The following is a 24,617-nucleotide window of genomic DNA, read 5'->3' as shown; positions in this document are numbered from 1 at the left end:
ACTTTCGCGTTTGATGCACTTTCAAGAGTTTATATCAAGCTGAATGAATATCCATTAATATATGAACGTTATATATCGTGAAGTGTTGAAAATATACATGCGCCTCGTGATCCAGAGACAAGGCTCTCTTGCATTGTAAACCTACATAACACGTGTCTTTTATAGGACGTTATCATAACGACGATAACAACGGCAAAAAAAGATATAAAATTAAAGAGAAAAGATATATATTTCCTCCCTGTCGCGTGCAATTAAAGCAAAATCGAAAGCGATTCAATATCCAACCCACGCGCGATTTATTTATATATTTCAATCTTCTCAAAAGCGACTTCCCCAGCAGCAAAATCTAGCAAACCTGGTTGCGAATTACTACCAAAATGTTTTCAGATCACTAGAGAATTTCAGAATATTGCGAGAGTTACTCTTAAGAGTGAAATATTCTCAAACGAGCACTCAGTTTGGTGCACATGAAGAAGTTTATTTTGGCGAAACATTAATAGCCTTCGTACGATTTTTAATTAAAGAATTCTCCCTTCATTGTTGTTTGTAATATTAAAATAAAGATTTTAATACTCTTTAATAAGTGGTGAATTTTTTAATTATTTTCTTTCGATTCGACTCTCACCAAGAAAGTTTCACTGTGCATAATTGCTCGTATTTTCTTTCTCATTTGCAAATAAATAATTAATTTTTTTATATAGTAATTCGCGGACAATACGCTATTATTAACGATATCGTGCATAGATTTGTATAATAATTTGTAATAATGTAACGTAGATAAAAGACACAACGTGCTACTACGTTCACTGCTTCTGATGGTTGTCAGCGACCATTCGATCGCGACTAGTTAATATGCTTAAACTTCTTTGCGTATATATTTAGTAAATATAGTACCATCGGAAAAAGCTACGAAAGATTACGCCAACAACGTATCACAAGTTGCGACCCGATTAATTTTTTAAATTCTACGCTGAAATGTCTACTATTTATTGCCGTTTGACTTATTAATTGAGTTCTCCACACGAATTAGAAATCAACTGCATAAATCCGACACATTCATTATACAATCTAATATTCACGAAATATGTGAATAATTAAATTAATATCAATTCTTATATAGAATGCCCAGGACTTCGAAAAATATTTGAGACCTAGACGAATATAGACTCAATCCTCAGCAAAAATTTGCAAGATATTTTATCAATTAAATTTTAGAGGAATTTTGATTATCAATTTTAATTTCTGAAGGACTTTCAACGAAGATCAATTTACGATTAAATTTTTAATGCTGACAATTCTTGCACTGGAAAAATCGACTTTAGATTCTCCCCATAAAAGAAATAAAATATTTCTCGACAAATCTCTTGATCTCATCTTGTGTATCTTATTTCTCATTCAAAAGAACATTTCTTTTGCTCGAATATCGGGCGAATGGTCGTCCAACAGATAACAGCGATCGTATCTAACAGTTGGAAAAGCATTATTGGTCGCGAAATAAAGCGGTTTCGACAAGTCATGTATTCTTTTACTTTCCTTTTTTCTCATTTCCGTTTCGCAATTTTTCATATTACTGTCGCGTTTCCCCATATTCCGCATCTACATAACGTTGCAATCGACCCGAGAATCTTTCCCAGTTTTACGCAAAATACGTGCCCTTACTTTTATCCTTCGACAACTAAATCCGCAAAACCAACTTGCGATACACAGTAGGAAAAATTTTGTATATTCTGTGTTCCGACAATTCACAGCTAATATATATATATATATATATATATATATATATATATATATATATATATATATATATTAGCAATGTTAGTCTGACACATGCAGACTACGACAAAATGTATGAATATCTCATAATTACATTGCATATGTGTGCATGTGTACGTTTATATACATATACTTTTGTTTATAATATGATTAGATATATCTACGCGTTTACTCTTGCCTATATCGTGCGTGTTCTTGCACACAATCAGCCTTTCCGAATATATTTCAACTATATCTTTGCTATTACCTGAGATCAAACATAATTAAAATGGTCAAACGAATTGGTTAAAACGAATTTAAATGAATTTGAACGGTCAATTAAAACGAATACGATAATTTTTAACACGCGCGTTTTACGAGATCTAAAAAATTTATTAATAGAAATTCAGAGAAACTATATCTAAGTAAACAAAAATATATCAATAATTAGTTTCTCAATCGTGAGCCCATCAATAAATAATTTTTTTAGTATTAATTCTGGATAAACTATCAAAAGTCTCAAAGAAACTCCGCAATAAAATTGAAACGATTTTGCGAGATGATAAAAGCCAACTGATCCGATCGATTGCATCGTTTTAATCGTATTATTCGTTTATATGGACAAAACTCTAGATCATCGTACTGCCTATAAGATAAGACTGGCTACGCCTTTAGAAATCTTGCCCCATTCGTATCCTCTTATTTAGACGAAGGAACGTACTAGTCGAATGTAAGGTTTTTTTACTGGCAGAGTGCTAGAAACAATAACTAGAACCAATTACTGGCTGAGCCGAATTTTGTAGAAAGACCGCCGATGCCTTTGCCAAACATACTACCAACTTTGCCAACAACGTTCGAAGTAACGTTGCTCAGATTGGCTACATAATTCGCGTCTTCCGTTATCGTCTCAACGATCGTCACTTTTGTCTTAGGTCTCTCAACCTCATCGTCATTGCCATTCTCCGAAAGCCCTCTGCAAAAAGAGAAAAATTAATTAATTATTTTTCAACTCAAAATTTTCTAAATGATAAAATTCAGATAAATGTAATTAAATAAATTGTAAATAATTTTTATATGAAAAGATACAGCTAAAAATTTGTAGCTGTATGGAAAAATTATATATATATATATATATATATATATATATATATATATGTAATATTTCCTTACAAATTTTATTAAATAAACAAAACTTACTCTTCATTCTGAGCGCTCATGGTTAAGGCACAAGTTGCTTCTTCTGTCTTCATTCTTTTGTCTATAGTCTGATATGTCTTCGTATTGAGTTTCTCCTCCATGACACCTTGGAGCTCAAAGTCCGAATAGATCTTTTTCACGATGTGAGCTAGGCAGGTACACTGATACAAATGTAAGCTATGATCGAGCCTCTCGGACAACCAGTTACATAACATTTGTATCTGTGCTGTATACCATTGCTACAAATCAAAATAATGACAACTGACGAAATGACAATCACAATAACTCAAATATATTAATAATGATAATTTTTCTTTAGATAAATTACAGTTAGAAGTAAAGATCTTTTCTGTTGTTTTTTTATCGATTCTCACCTCGAAGAAAGTCAAAATCCACAACTCGTCAAGGACTTTGCTGCGAATCTGATCCATACAGTTTCTCGTAAAGTTTACATAGGCTTGTCCCATTTCTTTTCCGCTTCCTGATACCTTCTAAAAACAAATTGTTAGATATTAAAGTGTTAAAAAAGTTCCGATTATTCTTCAAGTTTATATTGTCACTTGAGTCACACCTCGGCTTTCTAATAAAAAATCTATCATTAATTGTGGAAATATTATAAAATACCATAACTGAAATTATAAAATTGATAATAATAAATAATTTATATTATTGAACGAAATGAAAAATACCGTAAGACTAAGAATGGAGCCGATAAGCGATCCCTCGTCATAACGAGATAATTTTGAGAGTGTCGTTTCCAATACTGTTATTAGCTTGTTAATCATTCCTTGATTCATTCCTGCTGAAGTCTTCTCAATCATGTCATCGATTTTGGCGTGATATTGATGCTAAAATCACAAATATTAATTATAAATATTAATCATAGGAATAACATGAAATATATTGAGCTGGGTGATTAATTTCAGTACGTTTCCATTATCGCGTTTGAAGATATAATTATATAATATATATTGCATTTTTATGTAAAAATATTTGCACACATTATAAATTCTGTGACAAATGTTTATCATAAATATTGAAATTATGAAATATTTAATATGGAATGGATTAAATTATGGAGCATTGGACCGGTTTTCTCGACCAAAACTTGATCGTGAACTTACCACATCAACACCATCGACAGTACAAAGTTTAAAACTCTGATTCTTGGCATCCAAAATAACATTCACCATAGCGCACATTTCCGATGGTATAATATAATCGGTCGAAATAAAAGTCACGCCTTTCTTCAGCCATTGTTGAAAGGCCGCATCGGTCCTCTGTATACATGATTCCACCATGTCGCAAGCCATCAGCTTCAGCCTCTGTTCGAGATGTTGCCTAAATTCCTGATCGGGCCAGTGAAGTCCGCCGATGAACGACTGCAACGCATCCAGCTTCCAGAAAAGATCCTCCGAAGTAGCGCAACCGTTCCCTTTTATTTCCCATCGCTCCTTCTCGAAACCTTTATGGATCGACTGAGCGATCGATGTCTCCATCAGATCAACGTAACGCACTACTAATGGCGCAAATGTATCGCGTAAATGCTGATGGAACCTTCCGTTCTTCAAATTGTCTGCATGCAAATTAAATTTCGCCATCATCCAGAATCTTTAGATCTATACTTAAAGCAATATAATCTCTTATATATCTAAAATACTTAAAGCAATAGAATCTCTAATATATCTAAAAAAATAATAAAATATTAAAAACGTCAAGAAATGATGATTTAAACTTACCGTCAGTTCTGAGATAATCATTCATTATTTGGAACAGCGGGAAACTATCCCACGTGTCGGGCGGTTGTTCCGCGAGGACTTTATCCATGTCGACGGCAAATAGCGACCAGAAGATCTCGGCGTGCTCCACCATAAGATCGCTAAACCAGGCGAACGCCTGCGGTACAGTGTAGTAGGAGCGGATCGTGAAAATATTGGACATCGCACATATACGGTGGGCATATTTCCTCTAGCTCGGGGTGATGGGGACGCCACCCTGAGCACGGGGCCCTCGAGTACCCAGAAGACACTACTTCTACTTCATGATGTGCGTGAGAACGATCATAAAACTCGTGACGCTAAGCGACGAGCGTTTGCTGCAACTCTATGTAAGTTTCGTGACTATCGAACAAGACGTCGAGGATATCGCGATTGAATATCGATGAAACTTGCCTCTTTTGCGAAAAGTATTTTATGAGAAGTCAAAATGAAACTAAATTTAAACTAAACGCAGCAACGTGTAGGGTACTAGGGTAAATACACCAATAAATAATTCGATTTCTTTGCTAAATAAAAATATTATTTTTAACATATATTATTAATAACATTTTTAGTAAGAATATTAATCAAAATTACCAAATTTAAAACTGCAAAAATAATTGATTATTTTAATTTATATTTAAAATATAATTAAAATGTAATAATGTGTCTTGTCTAATTTTGCCTTTTTCTTTAAAAATATAATTATATTATTTTATTTTAATATATTATTTATTATATTATTTTACGTACAAAAATCTAGATCAGATATTATCTATTTTTGATGCATTTATCCTACATTGTTTTGTGATATGTGTTTAATGATGTATATACATATGGTACATGTGATAAATTAAAAAAAGGAACAAATAAAAAAAAAGACAAAGTATTGCTTTTCCGCAAAGAAGTAAACATATCTCGATTACAAAAGGATATTTACGACGTCTGTGATTCAGCGATTACTCTAAGCGAAAGCAATTTTCGCGATGATATCAGAAGCTTTCTATGATTATCTACACGATTGAAGTCTACGACGAAAAGAAATGGACGGCGGAAGCGCGATTTTGTCTTCTGAGGAGGTGGCGGACCCTTACCAAGTCCGTGTATCAAGGCATGCTGACCCTCTCTCTCGAGAACCCCGAGAATCGACACTCAGTTCTAAAAACCCAACTAATACCTCCGAATAATGTTCTTCATTTTGCTGCAACAGGTCCACGCACAGTTCGGCGAGGTGTATGAGATCCTCCAGCTTCTTGCTGGGGGGCACGCACACCTCGCCACTCAGATCGTCTTCGATCTTCGCCTCGGCGGACAGTTTCGTATAATTTACCAGTGCTGCTGTCTCCAGACAATTTTTTATCAGCGCTTTTACTTCTTCTTGTGGCACAGGCGTTACGCTATCTTTCATAAGAACACGTTCCAACAGAGATAAAGTTGCTTTCAAGGCGCCTTCCGGACGCCCGAATGGAAAACTGTACCTGTTGCAAAAGATTATACAATTCATACATTAATCTTTGGGAAAAAAATTGCGAGAAGACTATTGATCAATTTTTAACAACGATTTCAACAACTTTATTATTACAAATTGCTGTAATAAAAATGATAAAAAAGAATCATTTTTGAAAAAACAAATAATTTATTAAGAAATTAATTTTTTCTATTATGGAAAGAAATACAAATATAAATTATATAAATCATATATAAATAATCGTATGTTACAAAGAAATTCTTTAGAGATGAAATAGGAGATAGAAAAAATTATTTATAATAATTTTTTTCTACGTTATTTTCATACATAATCTGCAATCAACGTTAAAATTATTTACCTAAAATTGGTGATCTCTTTTTCAAGAATCTGTCGAAGCCGTTCTTTAATATCCTGAAATTTATCCTTCTCTTCATGAGTAATCGAGCCCACGCCATCGGCCGACGTTGTGTTACCGTAGACATGAGTGGCACAAAAGGCAAAGCTAAAGTGTATCAATGTTGGATCTATCATAATCCCACGATCTAGTCTGTCCAACAGATCGTTAAGATAGCAGAGATGCCGAAAACACCCGCGTACGCCGTATCTATTATTAGAAAACAGACTCTCAAATCGATATTGCAAAGAAAAAACTCATGAAAAAGATTAATTTTATATATCTCAATTTCATGTATATGTATGTATGTATATATGTGTGTGACTTTTTCAATATTTCCTCAATTATTTAATTCATAAACTGTAGTATATTTGGTTAAAATTACGCACAATGACACAATCTCTGTATGAACAATATATTTATAAATATGTACAAATACTGCAAATGATCGAATTAACTAGATTAATAAATACGAGCTTCATTACCTGGCGCAATACTCGTCCAAAACAAAAACTTGACCGGGCGAGAACCAGCCTAGGGAGCAGTAAGGATCGTTCAATCTGTAATCCAGGATCAAGTTTTGCAGATACTTGAATAGAATGTGGTGATCAAACTTGCACGGATCGGCACTAATATAGTCTTCCATGCCGTGCTTCTTCGCACGGTCGGCATCGCCTTGGATCTTGCTAATGGTGGAGTTCTTGTCCGCCACGGAGACCGGCGGGGTGGGTTTGTGTGATTGACCGGTCGCCCGGTACATTGCCATCACCCACAGGTGACATTCGTTCTCGTCGTCCGATGCATATACTATATTGTCGCCTTCGCGCACAGCGTTGAAAAAGTACCTGTCGGATATACGCAACTCATAAATGCGAATTGTGCGAATGTGCGACCGGGACCCAACGCATCTTAGCCAGCTAGCTGCGAAATATCTTGCTCGATCATATTAGAAAATATCGATACAGAAAAATTAAGCGCTTAACAAGCTATAATTAATAGAACTCTATATATTCGTTTTTATCTCTATTTTTTATTACGAAATCAATTTAAAATCATATTTAACCAAGTCTAAAGAGTCTATTGAGTTGCAAAAAATATATTTATAGTTTTCTATAATAATAAAACTAATTCAATTATATTTCTATTATTAATAATCAAAATTATCTCCATAAAAATTTGATGGATTTAATTTTAACATTTCGTCTAATGAACGGAAGACTGTATTTCACTATCTTACAATTCTACACGAGAAAAATTAAGCGCTTAACTAGCTGTACTAATAAAGCTGTATTCTCTTGTAATATTCTATTTTTTGCTACAAAATTAACATAAAATTATATTTTGTAAAGCGCTATTGATTTACAATGTTTGATAAAGTGTGGCCTTATAAAAATAAAAAGAATTTAATTAAATTTCTATCACTAATGATAAAAAATATCTCGATGAAAATTTAATAAAGTGAAGAATTATAGTTAACATGTTTGATGGCGACAAACAATTGCAATTCACAATTTTGTGAATTTCACGATTCTGCGCGACTACAAACATGCTACTACGGCGGGGTTTAGGTATTTCTCGCTCTCTCTCTGTGGGGGGAGGAAAATTTACCTTCCGCCCTCTAAATCCATGCCGACCATGAGATTAGCAGAAACGGCCTCGATATAGTCCACTGTATAGCCATCGAGCTGCATCATTTCCGACGGCTCGCTTTTTTTTTCTTTGTACGAGCACATCGCAAATGTGTACTGCGAGACCTGGACCAACACAAAGTACCGCTTCTTCCACTTTTTCCATACGGACTTGCCCATCGCGTACAAATAGCCGCAGTGCTTCATGTTTAGCGGCTTATCCATGCGACAGGCGATCTTCATCCTCAGATCCTGATCGGCGCAGTTCTTGGGCACAGTCATACGATGCCACTCGGGCACCTTGCAAGACAACGGAGTGGGTCGCAGAATCACCTTGCCCAGCTCCTTGTCCTCGAGCGCCAACATTGCCGGATTCTCCGTGTACAGTCTGACCTTGACTACTGGCAGCGGATGCATCGTAGTGAAGTCACCCTGAGTGTCCCACCTATAAATAGGACCCGTGGACGAGAATGATGCGATCGGTCCTGACCCCCCTGATCGGTTATTGCAATTGGAGTCTCGATCTTCACGATCGACTCTCTCTTTTTCTCTACTCACATAGGCTTGGAGGCCTCGGCCTGATCGGTCTGCAGCTTCTCGCCGCCCTCCACCTCCATGGTGCAATAAACTATTCTATTGGGTGCTAGGCTTTTGAGGCCCTTGACCTCCATTACGACTACTTCCAGCTGGAAGGTCAGGCCGACGTCCATTTTCGTCAGCTGGGGATCGGAATCGGCGGAGTCGCCCTCCAGTTTAGCGAGGGAGCCCTGACCGCGGCAGCGGGAGCGCTCACCACGATGGTTGTAGCGCTTCAGCTTCTGCAGCCCGTATTTGCTGTCTATCGAACCCTTGGAGACCGGTAACGACTCCAAATTAGCCATTAGCAGGTTGATAGACGACTTGAGCTCCTCGATGTAGAGCGACTCCATCTCTTTCAGAAGGAACCTGGGCATGAGCTTGCGGTTCTAAGGATAGAGAAGGAACGGTCGGTGTTCAGGAACGAGCAGAAGCAATCAGTGGACGATAAGAACAGAGAGAAAGAACGTATCCATGTCCAAAATGAAATAGCATTAAAGTAAAATAAATGCAAAAATGAAAAGAAGAAGAAGCGACCGTCACGGTACCTTCTCCATCTCGTTGACCTTCTGTACGCGACCGTCCAGCTCCCTCCTGATGGCGGCAGCCTGTTCGTCGGCTGAATCCAACAGGAGGGCGTTGAACAGAAGCTGGTGCTCGAACTTCTTGATTCCAAGAATCTGCTGAAACATGTCGTACAGCTGCTCCTTCGATAGTATCAGCTCCGAGTTTAAAGACTGCTGTTGCATCCTGGAAGGCCGTTTGGTGTCGTCGTCACCAGTACCTTTCAAGATGCAATCAAATTTGGCCAACCAGGACGTAAGCACAGTCTCTTTGCTCAGTCCGTCGATTTCCGGGAGGCTCCGAACACGCTTCTCAATGTTCTTCTTAAACACCTCGCGGAAGTCGAGCTGGGAGCATGCGCCGCTTTGCACCATTCGCACTACTCGATCCGACTTAAGGAACACGTCGAAGTAATTCTGTATAGCATTGTGGAATGCCTCGTCGGCCATGATCTGCGTCTCACCCTTCAAAAAACTCTGCAATTCACACACACACATGCGCGCATTTTAAACGACCATACATCTTGTAATGTATAATTTTCTTTGAGACTCTTCTCTTGTCGAGCTGTAATATTGATATAATTCTAAATCGTATAGATTCTTCAATTGACATTTGATGATATTTGAATTGGCATATTTAGTAATCGATAACAGACTCATATTTGATGAATAGATTACGTACGTCTTATTAAGTGATATTATTATATTCCTGTGAGAAATATCTAAATATTTGATATAAATTGATATATAAATCTGATTTTGTACATAACAATAAATGCAGGAAAAATTAATATAAATCTCACGCAGCACGATGTAAGATGTAAAACACGATTGCATCATATAAGGGAGACAATCTATATTTACAACGGCTAATAATTTAATGCGATCGTATATCGCTTCGATATATCTAAGAGCAACGGAGGTGAAGGTTACACGATAGATACCTATAAAACTCTGCATAAGGCTTCGATAATTCGCCATAAAAGTTTTCTCTTACTCCATAAAATATTAAATACATAACACAAGTATGTTTCAAGCAATATTCTTGTTCAGTAAAACATAAATAGACAATTAACAACAACAATGTAGTTTATAAGTTTATCTTAGCAGATTTTTATATATATACGCTTTATTTTATATCTTCATATTATTTTTATATTTTTATATTTAGTAGCAAAAATTAATGAATTTCTTTTTTTAAATGACAAAAAATTTATTTACCTGAAAACGAGAACATATAGTCTCCAATTGTTGCTTTGTGACTTTCATTTGCCTTCGCGTCATATCCATCGGTTGCTTGGCATTGAATGGATAAGCGATGCATCTAGATATAAAGACATAAAGCTGTATCCGAGTTTTCCTCTCCTCTTCTTCCCTTTCTTGCTTATCCTAAGGAAAAAGAAAAAATTGGATCGACGAAGCGATGCTGTTCGTATTGATGGAAAAGTTGTCATCCAATTTCTCGCGAAAAAAAATTGACCCTAGGTAAATGTTTCTTATAATTTTAGTTATCGATAATAATTTCAATTTAATAGTTGTCCCTTTATTATGTGGAATATTATATTGTTTCTCTTCTAAATTCTCTCGTATATTATATTTTCTAATGCACATTTTATTTTTTTTTCTATTTTATGTATATACATATATTGTATATTTTAACTGTAGATACTTTTAATATTGGAAAAAAATTGTAGCAATCAAAAAGAGATTTTTTTGGTGAGAAACGGAAATAGAAAGAAATTTTTGAGTGCATTTGCGCGTGTACTTGTATCTCCGCTTCCGTTTTCTCACTGGCGACAGAAGGAGACGGACTGGTAGGTCTCTGGGCGTAATTAGCTGCATCTTGAGCCGCGCTCATGGACGGCGATAAAGAGTTCCTGGCGCTGAGATTAGGCACGTCCAAGCCAGCCCCGGCGGTGTCTTGCGGACCCACGGTGGTGCGACTTCCGGACCCATGGGTGCTCGCAGTGCTGGGCGGACCCACGTGATTCGGGCCACCGGGCGAGGCCGTGAGGCCCGAAGCGAGCGAACCGACGCTACCAGAACCTGGACCGCTGCCGATGCTGCTAGGATGACGACGGGAACCGTGAGAGCTGCCGCTGCCAGCACGACCTCCGCCACCGCCACCGCCATGATGAGTGCTCTGATCCTCCTCGCTCTCCTCCTCGGACGAGCTTGGGTCTATCATCGTCTAAGAAGGAACGCTCTGAGGGGATGCACACGCGGTCCTCGAACCCCCTGTCACAGGAGGCTCAGCCGCTTCACGTGGTCACGGAGCCGTCGTGTTCTGCTTTCGGTAGTATTGATTACGCGCTTTTTTAAACTGAGAGAAAGAGAAACAATATTTATTTTTATTGCAATAAAGATAAATATAAATGTAACAAAAATAATATAAAATAATTATAATGTAATAATGATAAAGATAAATATGATATTAATTAGATGAAAAGTGCTAGGAAAAAGGATACTTGAATTCTGAGAAAAAGATATGAACAGTTGCAATTGCATTAACAATTAATACATCAAGTGAGCATTCTAGGAAAAAAAGAAAAGTTTGAAAAATTATTTTTCATAAAAAATTATGTTTCTGTTTGAGTACTTTTACTTTTTCACTTTATGTGTTTTTATTTTTTTTTTATTTAACAAAATTGCAAAATTGAAAACGATTGGAAATTTACTGTAAAAAATATTTTTAAATCTTTTAAAATTTTTTTCGCACACTAAATATTTTTTCACAATTTTTAATATTTTAAAAAAGAGGAGGAAAATTTTTAAACGGCATCTTTTATATTTAGCTGCATATGATCAATGAATAAATGCATAAATGCGGAATTACATTATAGTCAATTATAATAATATAGCACCAATAAAACTAATTTCAATAGCTAATTGCTTTAAACTGCAACTTAAAATTCAGCTGAGGATTAATGCATTTTATATTAGAGAGTAAAACTGCTATAATTATCTTTCCATTATACAGAACCGGATTATTTCGTTAAACGCACAGCGAGTTTAACTATTAAATTAGAAATTTCTAATTAAGTATAAGGCAAATTAGGGTCACCGTTGAACTAACTGTCGCGATTATTACATTCATTGTGTTTAACATCAGCACAAAAGTTGCGTGTTAGACACAGCGGCGGCAATATCTGCACGCAATTTCCATTCGATTTTTCGTACAAAGGTACAATTCGATGCAAGCTCCTACTCACGTAATTACAAACCGTTGTACGCAAAAGCGAAGAAAATTGTTTATCCTAATCCCGTTATGCCATCACGCGAGAAATAGCAATTTGCGATCCGCCAGTTTTCGGGATAGTGTGAGCTTTCACTCTCAAAAGCTCCAAAAGCTTTAATCGCGAAAGTCTTTGAAAGCTCCTAATTTCACTCGCTAATTAAGGTACTGAGCCAAAAATTTGACAATAAATTTTTTCGCCATCGAGCTGACTTGATAAAAATGACAGCGAAATAATCAATCATACATCCCCACAGGGACAGAAATTTAATTCTTGTCACCCATGAAGAGGGAGGCAGCTGAATTTATCGGCTTATGGAAGTACTTGGAGAGGAATTACTTTGTACAGGCGACTTTGGCGAATGAGTCTACCTTAATTATAACTGATCGTTTGAAAAGTCCTCTCTCGCCTCTCTTAAAATGCTATCGGATTACTTCAGACGGGTTTGAATCGACTCTTTTACGAGAATTTATAGCGGTTGATGCATACAAAGACTAAAAAGATTTGTGTGAAAGAGATATACGAATTTTATGCGACTATAGGATTTAAATTTATAATCTGGAAATTTAAAGCGCCAGAGATTGGAATATTCAGTGATCAAAAGACTTATGAATCTAAAATGACTGAAAATGGAATAAATAAAATAATTATATTATATATTATATTAATTAAATTATATGTGTTATTTCTATTGCAATTATGAAAAAAGAAATTATAATTAGAAAAATGGTATTATTATAGTGTATTAAATTAATAAACTTTTATAAATTACAAGATATATATATTTTTTTTTTTTTTCAACATTTTAGTAATCTTTTAGTAATTTTTAATATTTATTATATAACATATTGAGATGATTATTATTAAAATATTTAAGAATATTAATAAATATTAGAGAGTATGAAAAATTGCGAAATATTAGTCTATAATTTATAATACTTATTATAACAATTTTTCATATTTATTAATTTTCATTTGAGTCTTATTAAAAATACATTGCCTTGAATTGTAGAATGTAACGATTGCCAAGTATCTCTTTTGTTTATAGATTATATCGAACGAATTTATTGAGCTTTTCAGTAAATCCGTTCCCGCATTTACTGACAACATAATACTCTCCAATTTCGCGTAGAATGGATCGTGGGTTACGAGTGGTATAAAGCTTAATTGCATTTGACCTCTTCGTACGTGCGATACAAGTCTATCAATAATTGCACTGGCTCTTCGATGCGTGCATGTAATAGTGTACAGTATTTCACCCACTTACACACATGCACATACATATTATCTCTCTCTTTCTTTCTCACTTTCTTTCGCATGCATTCGTAATATACATCATACTCAATTTAAATTGCGCTTTATTCTGCAAGAGATAAATCTTCAAACATCAAAAAGATGTATCAATATAAATGCGTAATATCTTCAAATCTGTCTTTGCAAATATATCGCAGAACAAATTATGTTCTGCATAAATTTTATAAACGTTTGTAATAATACTGAATCAATCAAAAAAATATCTAATTGTGAGATGTACTATATTTCAATATTAAATTTCTCATTTAGAATGTTTCAAATAAAGTTTGTTTAATTAATATCGAGTTGTAATTAAATTAAATATATAACATTATATTTTTGTTTCTCTCCTTTAAGCTGTACTTGCAATAAAGAAAGGGAGATAAAGATAGATAAAGAAAGGGAGATAAATAAAGAAAGAGAGAAATATATTTTTACATTTTGAACATTTTATTTTAATAGATCTAGGGCATTCCTATACGAGATAATTATTTTCCAATTAGCGTATATTGTGGGGTATCTATTTATAGTGTCTTAAAATTCAAATTAATGACATTTACTTACAACTTTTTAAAAATAAATTTTAATTAATTATTATAGTTCGAATGGAAACTGATCGATAGAACTAAATTATAATCTCACCGATACAAATTTTATGTTGTTTAATAGATTTTAATTTAATATTGCTTCAATGCTATTACGCATTGCGTCATTACGCAATGTAATTGCGTCGGCGGATAGATTTAGTTGCGAACGAGACGTTTCGAAATGGAACTACTGATGCATACTTCTCAATGGCATAATGTTCTCTGGCGAGTAAATGAGCTGACGCGAACAGACACGTGCTACGAAAAATAGATGGTTTATTGCAAGCTCCGGCTCCATTAATGGAGAAATGTTCATCGCTTGCATCTGACGAAGAATTAATTTGACGAATAAAATTGGCGGACGAATTGCTTCATCGTGCACGACTTGGCCCAATTTTCCAATAATCGAGAGATCTTGTATATTTATTTCTCTTTAAAAATTAACTTCAAGAATAATTTGATAAAGAGAAAAATAATTATATATAAATATATATGCAAAAAAATATATATGCAAAAATATATCGATTTCGTGCTGCTATTAATCTAATGTGACGTTACTCTTAATTATTAATATAATTTGTTATAAATTTATTTACTATCATAAATTTATTATTCAATTATTAAAAAATTGATTTATTGAAAACATGCGCATCCTAAAACCACTTATCTAACACTATACAACTTTAAATTCACTTTACTGCTTTCATTTTCCATTATGTCAAATTCACACCCGTTCAAAAACTTCACAATAATTTCTGTACAAATTAATCAATTTTTAAAGAAATTTTCCTGCTATTCATAGTATAATTTGTATAAATTTTTAAACGGTTTTCACGAATTACATTTACTCGACAGAACGTAATACAGTGCTTCATATTATTATGTATCGGTCAGCGTGTCGAGCTCTACTGCTGGTGTTCGGAAAGGCTTGCGACAACTATATGCCATGAGACTTAACCGCGCAGAAGCCGTCGATAAGGAGCTTCCGGCTGGCGAAATCGGAGCGAAGCAAGCTCTCCACATATGAGAAAAGAGAGCCCACTTTTCGACATGAAAGCATATCTACGATCAGATTTCTCGATCAGAAAGAAGAGAGAAATATACGGGAATACGTGTACGTGCGCTTTTCTCTTTCTCGTCTGGAATTTTTCCAGACGCGACAATCGATTTCCGCGTGCAACGCTGCGCGTTATCAACACGAATATAGGAAACGAACTGGAACGGAAGAAAGACATGCGTGGCCGTCACAGTGCAAACATATCGATTGTTTCCGGCCGTCCTTCTGACTTCCTTTTTCTATTCGAACTAAATGTCTGTTTCAATTCGTGCGCGTGTCTATGCACGCATATACATATCGCGAACACGCGATACAGTATTCAGTGAGTGAGCGAACAGAATTACTATGGATTTGAAAATTGGAAAAAAATAGAAAATATCGCGGAAACAATCTGAGAAATTTTCGAAAAGAGATTTTCGAGATGTTTTTCACGAGATAATAGTTACATGAAACATTTTAGTCAGTGATGTCGATGTTATTACTAAGAATTTTGTCAGATTTATTAAATTTATGATAAATAAGTGTATTTCTTGAAATTAATCTTTAAAAAAATTTTTTTAAGTAAGCATTGATGCTTTTTAACATATTTTATATTAAATATTTATTTAAATATAATTAAAAAATAAATTGATAATTTTACTAACATTGCTATTTTTTTTCAGGTCGTCCTTCCTTTATTAATTATATTATGTTATAACTATAATTATAATTATATTATATTATAATTATATTATATTATAATTATAATATAATATAATTAAGATAACAAGACGATCTTAAGATCGACTTGAAGAACGACCTGAAAAAAAACAGTAATGTTACTATTATTAAAATTATTTATGCTATATCGTTATCCAATTATATAAATAATCCTCTATAATTATCCTAGCAGATTTGTCTAAAAAGAGCAGATTTCTTCAAACATCAGATAATCGCATAAATACAAAAAAATTAATATCATTTATTGCATTCTTATAGGGATATTGAAGAAAAAGTATTTTTTTATTACATTTTTAATCTTATCCAGTAAAATATAGAATATATTTCAAGTTTTGTTCTTTTTTTCTTAAAATAGAAAATCTCAAGAAACTATAGAGAAAAAAATCAGTTCAAATATTTATTGAAAAATTGATAACAGATTTATTCATCTCAATTGCGAGAAAAAGTATACAACGACGAAGAGAAAAATGAAATAAAATATTTTTATGCGACATATAACAACATACTACTTCTTGATAATTAACGTAATTGAATTAATAGAATAAAGAGCATATAAATAATGATTCTTGCTTTAATTTTCAAATGAATCAGTAGGTAATCGGCGACTTTCTCATATGATCGTTACTCATTGTAACAATATACGCATTCATTTGGGTACAAAGACACGTATATACGGGCATGTTAATGCCTAACCCAGAAATGCAAATGTTTCCGTCATTGTAACATTAATACAGAGCACGCACGTGATTTCTGGGCCGAGAAAGTGAAATATATTGTCTGTTTGAGAAGTAAAAGGAGATAGGTGATAGGGGTCTATGGAATAGTATGTAACTGTTATCAGATAACACTCTCAGTATTTGTCTATGCACATATGATGAATATTTAATGATGGCAAGAACTGTCTGATGTAATATAAATTAGAATAACGTAACTAGCCAATAGTATGAAAAGATTCGTAGCGTTACGTTACAAAAAACACGAAACGCTTGTATTTCGTGAGATATCCTTGTTCAAAAAATTATTATTACAGACATTAATTGTGTAATCTCAATAAATTGGATATTGATAATTATAATTAAACTAACACACACAAACTCTATAATTATAATTAAAGAAACAAAATCCTTGCATTAGGATCATCAATTTGATTAAATGGAACACATTAAATAAAAATTGCATTAAATTATATATTAATAGAAAAAATAAATTATTTATTTATACATTATACATAATATTATACATAATATAAAATATAACATACATAATATATCAGAAATAATATATTAATAAATAAAACAAAAAAGATTTATAAGTATATAATAGAAATATGGAGAATTTAGTCGTATTAATTTTAACTTCTAAAAGCAAAAAATACATCAATTATAAGAAGTGATTTATATTAATGTAAAAGGTAAAAAAGAATCAATCATTTTTTAAATTTTAAAAATATGTTTTTTAAAATATCTTGTTGATATTACGTCATGCTTCTATTCCTAGTTTGTAAATTTTTTTGCTTTTGACTTTCAAATCAATCAGTCGGCGAAAATCAATCATATCAACGCAAAATATTGTTTTTTCAAATTTTTTTTATAATAACTTTATTAATTATTTTTATAATCTTTTTACCAAATTGTTCTCTGTATATTTTATTGTTAAAATAAAAAAAAAATTCTTAATTTGCATAGTTTTCTCAAGAAAAATTGAAGAGTATGTCTGTATTTTTTTATTAAACAATTACATTTTTTATTAAACAATTACATGTAATCCCATAATAAGATAATTATAAAATCAATTATAAATAATTCTTTGATTTTGATCTTTTTATTATTATATATCTAATTTTCAATTAGTGTCTTTTTTCATTCATTAAATCTTTGAGTTCATTTGTCAATCTGTTCAGTTATATAAGCACTTTATTATCGATTAAGTCTACCTATTGATTACAATATGTTCACGTTTTCCTAATGTTAAATATATAGTAATACAATTAAATTTAGAAACTATCGCGAACTAACTATTGCGATTAAAATAAAATAAAATAATCGAACATTTATTATTATCTGCATTTTCGCGAAAGTCTAACTTAAATTTTATCAAAGAAACATATTTATTTTTATTCGTTTATTTTGAAAAACTCTATATAATCTTTGCAAAATGTATGAAGATATTTATGATACTATCATCTGACAAACGATATCTCAGTTCAAACACAGATAAGCGCTCATAAATATAAATCAATAACATTCGGCAACAATAAAAATGGATTAGAAAGAAAAAATATATAAGCGCATCGACATTGCAGGTTAAGCAGGGAAATAGTCGGAAGCGGATTACGTAACACAACGTCGAGTTTATCAAGTTAAGATACTAATCCCGCATGTAAGCGCAACGCGACCGAACAACGTTATAGGTACCGGTACGGGCGATTAACTTATTGGATCACGTAAACGCGCCCCACGGGGAAAAGTTTCGAAATGGCACTGGGAAGAAGGAGAAGAAAGAAGAGGATCCAGGGCACACGATTGCGCCACAGCCGTGACGCGAAATTTCTGCCAAACTTATATATAAAGAGATCGATAACTGATGCTATCCATGTGTATGTGTGTACATATATGTTATAACGTTCGATTTTGATAATTAGCAGTGCGCCATCGGTACACATTTTTCAAATGGATTTAGAGCCGGATTTAGATTGGAGTTGAACGAGCTGTAACTTAAAATCTTATGTTACGAGATATCTATATCATTTAGAAGTCATATACTTACAAACAATTGTATTTGTGATTAAAATATTTTATAGTCATTTCTGTTATGAGAGAAAAAAACAAATTCATAATATTATATAGTTTAGATTTATAATAAACTTAAATTCAACGCTAAATCCGCTTTAAATTTATTATCTATTATTAAAATTAAAATCGGTGCAAATTTTTTACAATCCCCAAAATATATACTTTTGTTTTAATATATTTTTCAATGGAAGAAAATTTATATGTTCCTAAAAAATAGATTTGATAGAATTAACGCAAATAACACTTTTTTCGAATTTATTAATCATATTTTCGATAGTATTATATTATCGCTTTTATAGAAATTCATAAACGAAATTTCCGTTGTGTTTATAGAATATCAATAAGTATAATCTACATACATATTTTTCAGTTTGGTGCATTACCAGCGTACCAACAATGCACATTTTTCGCATTCCATTTTTTATTAAAGAGTAAATTGATAATATAAAAACGATTAAAGAACTATAAGTAATAATAATTATTATGCGCATTTAAGTATATAAGAAAATTAAACAAATAAACATTTTATCAAACTTTTTATTTTCTGAAAAGACAAATTTATTTTTTGATGTCAAAATAAAAATAATAATATTAATTTCAGAGACATCTAATATTAATTTTAATAATGTTTATTGTAATGTAAATTTTCTTGAAAGAAAAATATATTGGATGTTTTAGAAAAAAAATTTGTGGTAATTCTTTTTTGCAGCTTTTAATATACAAAATTAATCTTTGAATTAAAAATCTATAAAACAAATTGAAAAATACTTCGATATTTTTGAGAATTCCAAAATTTAAAATTTTATTAAAATAGCGAATAATTTCTAGTATAAAATATTGAGAGATTTTCTTCAAATATTCAATTTAAATTTTCGGAATAGAATAAAAAATAAATTTAATAGTAAAATAAGTTTGATAAAAAGAGAAATGTCTTTTAGTCCTCTCATAGCAAACAAACACTCAATGCTAAAAGCAACTATCTTGTCATGCTTATAGAGCTTTTAAAAACGTCGCTTTCATCAGAAATTTCGTTACCATTTCCAATAGTCGGCTCTTCGACCGATGATTGGAAATGCCGTGTCAATCGAATTTCCAGGCATGTGCCAATGCTTTCAGCTCGATATTGATGCGCTCCTTTATCTGCGCTTATTAAATATGGCGTTCATTGATCCACTTATTATCGTAGTACACGTCGCTTCCATCAATCCATTTCCATGACAACCCCGTAGATGAACGAATATTGCATTTGTCTCAACTTTACAGCATGTGTGTTTATATATATTTTTATTTAAAAAAAGCATAAATTTTTTCATAATAGAAACACAATATATTATGACAAAAACACAAAAATAAGAAAAGAAAGATAGACAATTATTTTAAACAAAGATTTAGGAAATTATTTACACGAAAATATATGACAGAACAATCATGTCCAGCATAACTTCTTCCTGTTCCTTTTTTTATAGTCGGATTCTATATTAATTGTAGTTAGAACACACAGAGTAAGAAGGTTAAAGTTAGATCCGGCCGTAAAATCTGCGATATTATTTTTATCTTTTACGAGGTCGCGCTTTTTATCAAGATAAAACCGGTATGTCATGGAATACTATCTTTATCGAATTATATACGAAAGAATATATTGATTTTTATTAATCTAATTACTTGTATTTCATACATATTATGTTACGTTCAATTGAAGTTTCAACAAATGTCATAGTGCAAAGATTCATTGTGATCGACGAAATTTTTTCGCATTATTTATATTACAAATTAAATATTTTAGTTTGCTGTTGTGCATGTCTCTGTGTGTGGTTGTATATATGTAGCAATTCGAATATTAAATTATTTTTCTGTAATATAAAAATTTTATGTATATATTTTTAAATATATTTAGGAATTAGTTTTTTGAATCAAGATATATATATATATATATATATATATATATATATATATATTGATTCAAAAAACTAATTTCTATATAATAAACCGAAATATATATATATATATATATATATATATATATATATATTTCGCAGTTTATTGTACGCAGTTTATTATACAAAAATATCATTCAATAGTAACAGTTTTATAATATTATCAATGTTAAAATACGTGATCAATATTTTATTATCTTTTTCTATAATAATTGCGAAAAGTATCGAGACATTTCATAAAAAAATTTATTTATTGCATAAAAAAGTTATATAATTATTTTAATAATTTATATTATAATTATTTTAGTAGCTTAATAAAAATTTTATTTGGAATTTAAATGTCGATGCAATTGCTAAATATTAACAAATTACTCAACAATTCAGATGAGTTATACATAGAAATGTATCTTTCATAAATGAGATTTCAAATATTGGTCAATGCATACATTTATTCTTGCTCTATAAATTTATGCCAAGAATAAATGCCAAGGAAAATGTGATTTTTTCCTTAAGTTTTTATTGAAAATGGTTTAAGTTATTTGGTGAATAGCGAAAATGACAATGATGCACTATTCATAAAAAAAGTTAAAAATACGAAAAAAATTTCATTGCGTCTCAAAAAACATCGATTTACAATGATATAAAAAATATGACATACATCTTACTTTTATTTTTATATATGTATATTGCAAAGAAAAAAATATATCGTGATTTAATGACGGATAGAAGATACCAACAGATAAAAAAAGTAACTTAAAAGTAATTCGCCCATATGATTTTTTAAATCTTGATTTAATATTGATCCGCCTTTTCGCTCGATGTGAAACTGTTATTTATATTTAATATTTAATAACATTAATAAGATAATCAGCAAAACGATTTTTATATTTTTGCTTAATTCTTTAATAATCATCAAATTTATATATAACAATTAAAATTCATAGGAAAATCAATTTTTATTATGAATTATTATGAATTATTTGAAATCAATTTATTATTTTAATTTATTTTAGCTATTTATATAATTATTTAATATGTCCACTAGATTTTTCCTTTCGGAAAACAAATTAAAGATAATATTAATATTAAAAAAAATAAAGTCTAATGTTTTTCATTTCTAAAAAAAAATTTTATTTTTTAATTATTTCACTTGTATAACAAAAGTTTCAGATTATGTATCATATAATTATATATTATAAATATTATATCATATATTACAAATATACAAAAATCAATTTTTTATTAAATTAGAATATTTCATAGCAAACACGAAAAAATTATAAAATAGTGATTGCTGAACTTTTAATAAATTTAATTTAATAAATAAAGTAGCTGAAAAATATAATTTGGGAAGGATGTTTCGTAACAAAATTAATTTTTCTAAAAATTAAGTTCCTCGAATTAATCAAGAAATATGTCATTAATTTTTGGACATTCCGCATTTACTTTTGAAAATAAAAATTGTCACCAAAAAAAATGCAGGAGTTTGATTGTAATACGCTAGTTTGATTTATTTTTTTCGCTCACTAACTAAACTAAAACTTACATTATTAAACTTTCAATTGCGATTGCAAATGCAACTTATTTGGTGCACTACTACATTATCTGCCGTACAAGCGCATTTTTTTTATTTTGTATTGGAACTTAATCTTGTTATTCAATCGGCTTTTGCGTTCATCGGATGCCAATATCTACCGCAACGTTTCCGTTCATCCTCGACATTCAAGCCAACGAGGCACATACGTAAAAAAATCGATAGCCGCCTCGATTTACTATGACACACCACCGCTACGTGCGTCCTTCCTAGCTCGCCGACGCGGAATATGACTTCCTCATCCAACTCGCCTCATTCGAAATTGGCTTATTGAAGCTTCAGAAGACTAACGACTACCGTCGATTTGTTAATGAATTGTAAACCAACTAGCGAACCAGCTAGAGGGTCATAATTCAGAACTGACGCAAACTGGCGTAAATTAATTAGATTATCAATTTTAGCATTTATCTCCCTTTCCTCTCTCTCTCTCTCTCTGAGGATTATCCTCAATTAGTTTGGGGTTAATAGATCATCGACTGAAGACTACTGTTAATTAATGTGAATTAATTAACAATTATTCACTATTATTGTTCACTAGCGATAATTGTCAAGTAAATTAAAAACAATTAATTATCATGGATTAATTTACCAAAGACTATCATCATCACAACACGATGATGATTCGATGAGCGACACGTCTTCATACGTCATCGATATGTTTCGACACAACGATTATCGCGCTCTCCAACCGCTCTAGAGACGCAAACGAGATCGCGGAGCGACACGAACTCCTAGCCGACCAAGAAGCTTTCGCGTGAACGAGTTTTCCTCGCGGCATGTTATTGATCTAGCAGCGTCGAACGCGCGGCTTCCGAAGCAAGGCTCACCATTACCCTAGACACGCTCAAAGGTGCACGTTTCGTGGCTGGGTGTGTCGTATGTGTGTGCTGCATTGCTGTCGATGAATTTGGAACACAACGGCTATCCTGGCGGCTGGCCATTCTCTTGAATGCGCATAGAGACAGAGCTCGTCTAGGAAGAATTGCCTGCGGTCGCTAAAAGCGAATATTTAGGTATACGTAGACTAACCTCCTATCAATCGGTACGTGGCTGCGACTCCTTGATCTGCCGAAAAGCCATTCCGCTACGATGTGCCGTGTATGATTGTGTAATGACGTAGAGAGCACAACGAGCGACGATGTCGCGGCAACGATATTGTTCGTCCGTCTGATCGGTGTCGCGCCGTATCCACTTGGAGAATAGCTTCGACGATGTTCGACCGCACGGGATGAACGTCACACGGAATAAACTAGCGCACGAAGAACTGGAGAAGAGACAAGTGCAAGGAAAGAGAAAGAGTGAAAGAAGGAAAACAGGAGAAGAAAAATTAGAGAAAGAAAGAAAAAGAGAGAGGCCGAAGGGCGCTCGAAGGAACAAGAAGAGGAATCGTCTGCGAGGGTGGAAGCAGCGGACGGACAGATCCTTCGTTATCCGCAAGCTGGCGTGTTCGAACTGCGGCCACTCTGTCGACTGCCATTCTGCCGTGGTAGGGAGAAGGGGTGGAAGTAGGGGATGATGTCGGTATGGGGTAGGAAGGCTGAAGCGAAAGAGAAAGAGAGAGGGATAGGCGAAGTAGAGAGGTAAGCAAACGTCGAAATTAGCGAGAGAGACAAAAAGAGACACAACTGGAAGAAAACAAAAGAAAGAAGTTCAAAGGAAGAGATTTTAAAGTAAAAGAATAAAACAACTGTACAACGAGAGAGAGAAGAAAAAAAACGATGACAAAGAAAAATAACTAGAAAGATAAAGAAAAACAAGATAGAGAGGAAAGAAAGAGATGTTGCAATGAGCAGAAGAGAGAAAGGGGAAAAGGGCAGAAGAGTGAGAGGATTAAAAAAATGTCTAAACGAGAGGGAGCCACAGAAAGATGAAGAGAAGATGCGCAAAGGGGAAAAGATCTACAGCGGTCAAACAGTGGTTGCAGAGGAAAGTCGACGCTTTATATTATCTCTATCATGACTACGATTAAATCAGCGACGATGATGATGATGGCGAGCATTACATGAAAGATATTTGTTGCATAGAGAAGAAAGGAACAGAAAGGAAAAAGAAAAGAAAAAAAAGATAAA

The 24,617-nt window shown here is 32.8% G+C and overlaps 1 protein-coding gene across 7 annotated transcripts; it reads right to left on the bottom strand.

Annotated features, from left to right (window-relative positions):
* Positions 1-272: 272 nt before the first annotated feature.
* Positions 273-24,230, bottom strand: LOC105252669 (calcium-dependent secretion activator). 7 transcript variants are annotated; one of them, XM_020027976.2, is made up of 15 exons: positions 23,578-24,230; positions 11,101-11,658; positions 10,557-10,724; positions 9,321-9,812; positions 8,755-9,161; positions 8,177-8,641; positions 7,054-7,413; positions 6,533-6,778; positions 5,881-6,184; positions 4,689-4,845; positions 4,074-4,525; positions 3,639-3,797; positions 3,324-3,440; positions 2,950-3,188; positions 2,521-2,725 (listed from the first exon to the last, which is right to left on the bottom strand). In XM_020027976.2, exons 2-15 carry the CDS (start codon positions 11,521-11,523, stop codon positions 2,521-2,523), a joined length of 4,194 nt encoding a protein of 1,397 aa, XP_019883535.1. In that variant the 5' UTR covers positions 11,524-11,658; positions 23,578-24,230. The 7 variants fall into 7 exon arrangements, with proteins under 7 accessions (XP_025269144.1, XP_025269146.1, XP_019883535.1 ...); XM_011260169.3 differs by lacking the exon at positions 23,578-24,230 and adding an exon at positions 23,138-23,156; XM_025413357.1 differs by lacking the exon at positions 23,578-24,230 and adding an exon at positions 15,294-15,345.
* Positions 24,231-24,617: the final 387 nt, after the last annotated feature.

Source organism: Camponotus floridanus, unplaced genomic scaffold, assembly GCF_003227725.1.
Source record: "Camponotus floridanus strain SB8 unplaced genomic scaffold, Cflo_v7.5 scaffold66, whole genome shotgun sequence".
NCBI lineage: Eukaryota > Metazoa > Arthropoda > Insecta > Hymenoptera > Formicidae > Camponotus > Camponotus floridanus.
The sequence above is the reverse complement of the archived record's forward strand: the minus strand, read 5'-3'. Positions and strand labels throughout refer to the sequence as shown.

Excerpts from the sequence above, each read along its gene's own strand:
- LOC105252669 (XM_020027976.2), bottom strand. The coding sequence starts at position 11,523 with ATGATAGACCCAAGCTCGTCCGAGGAGGAGAGCGAGGAGGATCAGAGC. Across the intron at positions 9,813-10,556 it reads CTATATGTTCTCGTTTTCAG|AGTTTTTTGAAGGGTGAGAC; the intron begins GTAAATAAATTT and ends TGTGAATTGCAG. Across the intron at positions 8,642-8,754 it reads GCCGAGGCCTCCAAGCCTAT|GTGGGACACTCAGGGTGACT; the intron begins GTGAGTAGAGAA and ends TCCTATTTATAG.